This window comes from Tasmannia lanceolata, unplaced genomic scaffold (assembly GCF_043159265.1).
Source record: "Tasmannia lanceolata isolate RefF3 unplaced genomic scaffold, GAP_Taslan_0.1 ptg000016l, whole genome shotgun sequence".
Classification (NCBI taxonomy): Eukaryota; Viridiplantae; Streptophyta; class Magnoliopsida; order Canellales; family Winteraceae; genus Tasmannia; species Tasmannia lanceolata.
In genome coordinates, this window is record NW_027518693.1 from 20,462,288 (window position 1) to 20,471,249 (window position 8,962).

Below are 8,962 nucleotides of genomic sequence, written 5' to 3' on the forward strand. Positions count from 1 at the left end.
ATAATGATCGTGTACAGTCAGTTCCACACTAGAAAATTCATTCTCTTTTTCAGGCTGCATCGTTTTACCACACAAGAAAAGTTTACAATATCAACTCACCAAAGCAGCAGCACATATCACCGTAGAGGGAGTCAGTCGACAAGAGAGTGAAAGAGGTCTTTCATGTCGAAATGGTTGACAACATGTATTGGGTACCTCTAGCCTAGATTTAATAAGCTGAAGCCTTCCCCTATTCTGAAATTCTGTTTTGCCTGCATTCGTGTGTTGACTTACATTAGAAGTTAAATCTAAACTACATTAATCAAAACTTCCAAAATCAAGGCAAATAGTATTAAGTATCATGCATAGACATAGTCACAGCCCTAATGGCACACATGTAATCACTGAGATTATGTGGAAAGATTGGTATTCAACTCAAGTCACCACTCCTGATAAGAGAACAAACTTCCTGTACCAAAGTAAACACTAACAGATGATGAAAGAAGTAAACAATTATTATAAATGAAAAGAATTTATTGAGCTTTGCTAAAGGAACCATCGTGGTCTTACATGACTGCCTACCTCACTGATGCGATTTAAGCCTTAGTTCTATTTATTGGCCAAAATTGCCTTCTCATGCTTCCCATTACATATTAATACTACTGTCATAAAAGAGCAACCAGAATAAGGAAATAAATCCTATTGATATAAGAAACGAACAAAAGAAGGGAAATAATCTAATGCTTGCTATTAAATGCTATCCTCCTAATGACATGCCATTAAATGAATTGTTATTATAGGCATCCTTTACTTCAAAAGAGTAAATTATAAGTAACTTGCGACTGATAATATTGCTAATTTGGTGATCCAAGTTAATGCCATTGACTTGCTAATTTGTGTATGACGTGCTACGTCAAATTGGGTCTATCCCTTCCATAGAGAGGATATCACTCTTTCATTAGCATTCAACCCGAGACAGAGATGGTCACAATACAATCCAACAGAAAAAACACGACAGAAGATATGAAAAAACCTTCTCCAAACATAGAGAAGGGCTAAAAACAAGATTTTCATTGGCATTCATTAGTAAAGTTCAATTAATCAAGGTAAAAAATTTATATAAATCCTATATGCATGAAATTCATATACTAATAGTAGTGCCTATCATAAAAAAAAGAAATTTATGTACCTAGAGGTCTCTTGGTAGAGATGGTGAGTGCAGGCACAATTGCCGTAAATAAAGACATCCTTTTGCATGCAAATAATAAACCTGCATATAATTTAAGTGGTCTGAGTTAAAACCAAACCAGGAGAATCATCAAAAAAATTACAAACAAGCGTATTCACTTTAGATAAATTGAAATCTTTGGAATGCTTTCAAAGATCATGTTAAACATATAAAAAATCAGCATTTTGAGTGTTAAATCGCTTTGATTACCTCGTTTAAGTACTCCTAGAAAAATTCCGGAGAAAGATTTCTTGCAGAATTTGCAGTTGTAACATTTTATACTTGTTTTTTAGATTCTCCAAGAAAAAAAAAGGAAGGGTGTATGCAAGAAACCCTAACCCTAACAAAAAATATATATATAAAAAAATTGCAGAGCATTAGAACAGTTAAACAGAAGTCCTATCCTACGCTTTCTTCTCTCACAAACCCTAGCAACACCTATTCCTCCTCCTCTCTAGAAATATGGTTGGATGAGGTTTTATCTGCGAATTTTTCTGAAACCCTAACCTTCCAACATCTCGTCAAGAGGAGAAGCGTTGTAATTCAGATCGATTCAACAAGATACAGTGACCTTTCGGATTCGCGTTCACCGGGAAGGAAAAACCCAAACCCTAACCCTAACCCTAATCCGGTGCACCAGAAACCCTAGATTTTACAGGTCGATCAAGATACAAAAAGAGAGGAGAAAAAAATTCGTACCTGGAGTGCAAAAACGAAGGTCGAGTGGAGCTGATACAGCAAAAAATCTTCCTATTTTTTACCATTTTTTTCCCTAGGCGGTGGTTTTAAGGAGAGAAAGTTTGACCATCAAGATATTACTCATCTGCCGTACACGTGGCGTAATGTTAGAAGTGTTGATCTGGTGGGCCACCATCAAGCCATCAAGCGACACGGCGATATCATCCGTTTACTCAAGTGGCTGCGAAAATCAACGGCTAATCTCTTTCGATGATAGGCAGAGATCATCAGATCCTGATGTAATTGGGACCAATGGATTGGGTTCAGGGTGCTAGATTAATGGCCCCGATCATTTGTCACACATTATATCTTATCCAAATTAATTTGAACAAGCATTATTCCAGTTTTTGTCTTCTTCTGTTTGGATGTGTGGCTAACGAGGAACCTCACTCCACTCCTATAAAGGAATAGGAATAGGAAGCTAAAGGAATAGGAATAGGAAGCTATTTAGCTCGTATAGGTGCAGGCTAAGACAGTAGTGGGATAAGTACTCAATACAGGACACATCATCGAGTACTGAATCGGACTGAGATTGATCCTGAAAGAGCTTAATATCTGTGTAGAATAAATCACGCTTTGTGACGTGGATGTTCTTGAGGCAGAGCTGGTGAACTAGGGTTAGGATTTTGGTTGTGATGGTGGTTTTCCGAACAGTGGAGAGATTTGAGAATGATCTGAGAGAGGTTTTGTCTTTGAGAACAATGCGATCGAGCTCTGGAACGTAGAGTTGGTTTGCGTTGCTTCGAGAAGGGATGGCGAAGGAGAATCCGTTGCCGGAGAGGATGGAGGAGGCGATGCGGAGGACGGTGGATTCGACGGAGAGTTGGACGAAGGCGGGGGAGAGATCGGAGACTTCTCGGCATTGGGAGGCGAGGTTTAGGTCAGCTAGGGTTAGGGTTTTGGAGGATGAGGATGAGGGGTTTTGGTAGGAGGTGAATATTTGTTTTAAGGAGGAGAGGATTTCGGAGTCGGGTTTCAGGCGGTTTTTGAAGGAGAGGATTTCCAAGTCAGATGAGCCGTAATTTTTTATAAAAATAAAAAAATAATTCAAAAAATAGAAATAATGTAAAAATAAGTATTAAAGTATCATTAGTAACTAAATCATTAGTGAAATGGATCATATTTTTCTACAAAAAATGAATACATTATATTTGACAAAAATGCAAAGAGTCGATATGGTGACAAAAAGGAAAAGAGCCTAAGAAAGCCCATGATCAATACATGCATTGTGTTACATTAAATTCAAAATTTTACAAGGGCTTCCGCTCAGACAATTTCTTCTCGATGAATATAAGAGTAGGCACATCAGTAGTGTGGATCATAGCCACTCTCGTAGTGGCTATATGGAAATTGATGGATTCTTTGGTCGGTGTAATTATGGTTATCAATCGACTTACTCTCAGAATATTCAGGAAATATGCCAAATGTGTTTATATTATGCTGCCATGTATAGCCAATATTCGGATCCATCTCTAGAGCACCATGCAAATCATAAGCGTCAACGTCCCCAGTGTAGTGTTGATACGGATCACGGTCATCATAATCATGTTGATCATCAGATCCAACAAAATATTCATGACCCGCAGCGTCTCCATGCGCATCAGGGTTGGGCTCATCAACACCTTCATTATAAACTGCAAAGTCACCTCCGTCGTCTCCATCACCATCATCATTATCACTAGGCTCATCATTTATGCAATGCTGATGTCTATCAGAACTGTCACTTGACCCACCTTCATTTGTCGGTGACTCCTCACATTCCATCTCTTTTCGTCTACTTGCCTGAACATCTAAAAGTGGTGGTTCCTTCTCAACTAACCATTCCTCAGCATTTTCTTCAGCAAAAATTATATCCAAATCGATTGGACCTTTGGGACCACTTCTGACATTTCGTTCTCGCAATCTCAAATTGTAATGGACATACACTAGTTTTTCCATCTTCTTCACTGCAAGCCTGTTTCTCTTCTTTGTATGAATGTGAGCAAATGTACTCCAATTGCGCTCACATCCTGAAGATGAGCAAGTTTGGCTTAACACAATCACAGCAATCCTTTGCAATTCAGGATGCTTAGTACCATGTAAACTCCACCACTCAGCTGTATTTAATAAAAACGTAAAAAATAATTATTCATATAAATTTGATAGAATCATGTCAAATAGTAATCATATGTTATTTACAATTACATCGTAATAAATTACCTGGGTCCATTGATGATTTGGATCTCAATGCATCTTCACTCCCAAAATTACCAATAACATCTCGAAACTCCGCAATCTTATAAATAAAAAGAGAATGCATCAGTAATACTACATAAGATACTATTGAATCTAATGAAAGGAATTTATAATGAATAAATTATGTTTGATTGGTAAATATTTATACTTGAATTGATGCGTTCATTCGCTTTGAGGAACTTGGCTCCAAGCGGTTGATGCACTTTAATAACCCTTCCATAATTTCCGGGTGATTGGACATTCTACCACCATACTGAAATATTGGATTTAAATAGTAGCCTGCAAAAGTTAAGTTAATCAGAATTTTCAGATGTTTTTACCAACAAAATTCTCAACATTACATTAGAAAAAACTAGCTTGTATACCTGCTGCATGAAGAGGGTGATGGAGTTGCGCTGCCCATCGCTTGTCAATGATATCCCACAACTTTTTGCATTAGTTTTTCGTTAGTTTTTGTATCTCCTCCTTTGAACGATCGATAGCTTCATATATAAACCCCATAGCAGGTCTTTCTTCCGAATCTACCATTCTTAGCACGGTAACAAGTGGCTGTGTGACTTTGATGATTCGCTGAATATTTTCCCAAAACTTTCGATCTGTTATAATTTGTTCAACCTCTCTTCCATCTGCCAGTTTTGCATAGAAGGATCCATTCCATTCTTTCAAAGCCAACAAGCTTTTCAACCCTGCTTGACACTCATTTATGCTAGAAAGTGATAGGTATGCGATAGCAAATCGTGTGACAGCGAGCCTAATAATATCTTTTTGACCAGTATGATGTTTCATCCAATTTAGGACTTGTGACTGATTATAAATAAATTTTGTTATCTTTCTTCCTTTCTCAATCCACTCTTTTAATTCTGGCAAGTCTCCTATCTCCTCCAGCATTAAGTCAATGCAATGTGCCACACAAGGGGCCCAAAAAAGATTTTTCTTTTCTCCATCAATAGTCTTCCAGCTGCTTTATAGTTCGCTGCATTATTAGTTACAAACTGAACAACATATTTTTCTCCAACTTCTTCAACCACTTTGTCAAATAGTTTGAATAAATATTTTGCGTTCTTCTGCTCACTTGAAGCATCAATGCATTTAAGGAACACTGTCCCTCGAGGACAATATGCCAAAAAGTTTATCAGTGTCCTTCCATTGATGTCTTTCCAGCCATCGGCCATAATTGTACATCTCGATCTGTCCCATATTCTTTTAAAGTCATTAACATATTGTCTGACATCTTCAACCTCTGCATCTAATATGGACCTCCAAGTTCGTATGGAGTTGGTGGATTAACTCCAGGTCCTACTTGTTGCGCTGTTTCTATGGCCGCCCTATAGTATGGATTGGAAGCCGCATGAAATGGCAGTCCGGCAAAATACCATAGTCTTCCCACCACCCTGCCCAACTTCTTCTTCAAGTCTTTCCCCCATGCTGCTCTTAAAGTAGGTTGTCGTGATGGGGGTACAAACGTAAGTGGGTCTAAAGTTCCAGTCCTTGTAGGAACCTCGTGATAAGAGGCTGAAAGAAAACCTCTGCCCGTACCTGTGGGCCCTATCGCCGATGGGCCAATATCAGAACTTCGTGCTGCCACAAATGGACCAGCATCAGACCTATGTCTAGGTGCAAATGACGGGTCTGCATCTGACCTACGTGAAGGTCCTGATGATGGGCCAGCTCCATCTCGTGCGATGCGTTGTGCTTCCATTTCCATAAAGAATGTACGTTGACTAGCTTTCCTCGCCGCACGCATATCTCTATCTAGCATGTCTTCTTCTTGTGTGCCTCGTTCTTCAGCAATCTGTTCGTTCACGTTCTTTACTGCTTGTTTCTCCTCTTTATAATTTTTGAGGGCAGCTCTCATTTCTTTCATCACTTGTTCAGGCACGCTTGGACACCCGGCAACGTTGCCATGTAACTTAGCAAGATGATGTTTAAAGCGATTAATCCCACCGGTAGTGATTTTGTTACAATAAATACAACGCACCATTTTTCTCGATGGTGGATTCGACATCGTCCCATGCTCCCATGCAGGATCAAGCGGCATTGTGTGTCACTATATCTAGAAAAGTGTAAAAATAGGAGAGGACTGTCATTACTAAAATAAGGGATTAGATTATATGAGTTTCTATATGGTGTAATCCCCTATAGTCCATTATTTTTCAAGAAGTACTATAAGGCTTAAAATATAACATGATCCCAACTGTCCATTGGATGAGCCACAATGTAAATGCATTGTGGCCCAAAAATTATTTACATAGGATGATCCCAACCCTCTGATCTATAGAACTTTCCATAATATGCAGTTATCAATAGATTTAGGATCATCTTGTGGCAATCATTTTTTTGGGCACAACCTATTGATGTTTTGACCCAACAAATAGATGGTTTGGATCATCCTATGCGTGAGCCATACAAAAAATATACCAGATGTATTATTTTTCAAGAAGTACTGTAAGGCTCACATTTAGACCTGGCAAACGGGTGGGTCGGGCCCGGTCAACCCGCGGGTGATGCGGGTGCGGGTCCACGGGTCGGGTGAGGAAATGACCCGCATTTCTGCGGGTCAAAATTTAGGTGACCCGCGCGGCCCGCGGGTGGGCCGGGTCAACCCGCGGGTCACCCGCATATGGAGATTGTAATAATTATTCTGATTTGACAGCATCTGTTTTTTTCGTAATTGTCATAACCTTCTATATTTTATTGGTATTTTTTTCGTAATTTTACAATTTTATAATCAATTTTAGAATCATTTTTAGGTAATTTTTCATTTAAAACTTTATAATTTAGCTATTTTACTTTTTTTCTGTGTAATGATTACTTTTTTCAGTTTTTTTTTCGTTTGCTAGCGACATTCGCCATGTGCGTATCTTTGCACCACGATGGCCACTTGCCGAGAAATTGCCATAGGAGAAACTTGGTAGCAAATTCTTATAAAATAAAAAACAGATGGAAATGTTATCAACACTACTGTTTCTTATGAGCGCACTCTCACTTTATTAAAAGTATGGTATGGCCCACACCATAGGATGATCCAAACCGTCCATTAGATGGGCCATAGCCTAAATAGGTTATACTCCAAAAATCATTTCCATAGGATGATCCTAACCCTCCAATCTGAATGTTAGAGGGTTGATCCTAACCCTCTATAGATCGGAGGGTTAGAATCAACCAATGGAAATAATTTTGGGGCATAACCTATTTAGGCTATGGCCCATCTAATGGACAGTTTGGATCATCCTATGGCATAAGCCATACAAGAAAGAGATCATCCAAAAGTTATAGCCATTTAAAGTAATAAGTATTGAAATGAATTTTTGAGCATAACCTACTTACGTTGTCACCTATCAAATGGACGGCTCAGATGATCAAACCAATTAAAATAGATATGACAGGGGATTATCCAACGGTTTGGATTATCCAACATTAAAAGTTTAATTGCAGCTAACTTTTTCATAGAAAAATGGGTAGCCGCCCAGTACACCTATGCTATGCTATGCTAAGCCTGTGTTTAATAAATGGCATTAAATGGGTGATTCGGGCACTCCTCACTTTATTAAAAGTTTAAAACTATATGTGCTCCATTGTTTACTCGGGACAGCCACCTCAAGGTCCTCAAGTGTGTTTGTACTTTGTAGCATTTCTGTAACTTAAAGGGGCTGTCCCAAGTAAGAACAAGGGCCCAACATGTCATTTAATGCACTGTACCCCATTTTTCTTTCTTGGGACAGCCACCTTCATGTGTCTATGTCTGTTCTTTTACAAAGATGGAGGGCTGTCCCGGGTAAGACAGGGCCGGATGTATAATTTCCCTAATAAATACTTTATTGAGGGTTTCATTACCTCAGCAGATAAAGAAACTAGAAAAGAACATTTCTTCTTCCTCCTAACAAAGAAATGCACGAAAACCAGAGAATTTTTCTTCTTCTGCCGAAAATTGAAAGCCCAACTAGTAGGAAACCCCGCAAGGAGGGTTTATCATAGGCTTTAGGTGTGGGTTTGCTTCCACAAAAAGAAAACAGTGGATGAAGGCAATGGCAAAAGGTTTTTGCACAAGAAACTAAGGGAGATTGAGCTTTTCTTTGAATGAATAGAAATGTGAGACATTCAGCACAGATTTATAGGTATGAATCGTATCATTTTTGTTGAATAAATCAAGCACGGATCTTTCTTTTTTTTGTCTTTTTAAGCCTTAGATTCAGAAATATGTTTTGGGAAGATCAACCAGTGGGAGAAGTCACGGATCGCCAAGATTCTCCTGCTAGTCGATCCCATCCAAGAGAAAAGTAATATTCGTGTTTGACTCGGCCCGGACTCGCCGAGTCTGCTACTCCAAAATGCGGTCTTCACGAAACCGAGTCGACTCGGCCGAGTTCCGTGCCGAGTCAACGAGTTTTTAAACACTGATCCAAACTGTTCACTTTGATAGCACCTCACTCAAGATCAACAATGGCATTGTGGATCCTTCCTTTGATTGATCCAAACCGTTCACTTGATAGGACTTGCTTTGAATTTTCTGATTTTGACGCTCCAGACAATGGGAATGGCAGAAGTTATACGATGAAAGGCCTTATTAGCTCGTATGCATCATCACAGGCACACTTTTTAAGATGCTGCTGTTGGATCAAATATCAAGAGCTGTACTTCTGTCGTACCACAAATAATAGCTCATATGGCGGCATTCCGTAAGCACACTTTTTAAGATGCTGTTGTTGGATCAAATATCAAGAGCGGTACTTCTGTCGTACCACAAATAAGAGCTCATATGGCGGCATTCCGTATACCACCTGA

The 8,962-nt window shown here is 39.1% G+C and overlaps 1 protein-coding gene across 1 annotated transcript in view; it reads right to left on the reverse strand.

Moving 5' to 3' along the window:
* The window catches only part of LOC143847994 (uncharacterized), a 45,879-nt gene extending 44,579 nt beyond the window's left edge, over window positions 1-1,300 (reverse strand). The window contains exons 1-2 of the mRNA XM_077356763.1: window positions 1,169-1,300; window positions 100-251 (exon numbers count right to left, since the gene is read on the reverse strand). Coding sequence (XP_077212878.1) covers window positions 100-251; window positions 1,169-1,226 — 210 coding nt within the window. The 5' untranslated portion in view covers window positions 1,227-1,300. The remainder of the gene's footprint in view (window positions 1-99; window positions 252-1,168) is intronic.
* Window positions 1,301-8,962: the final 7,662 nt, after the last annotated feature.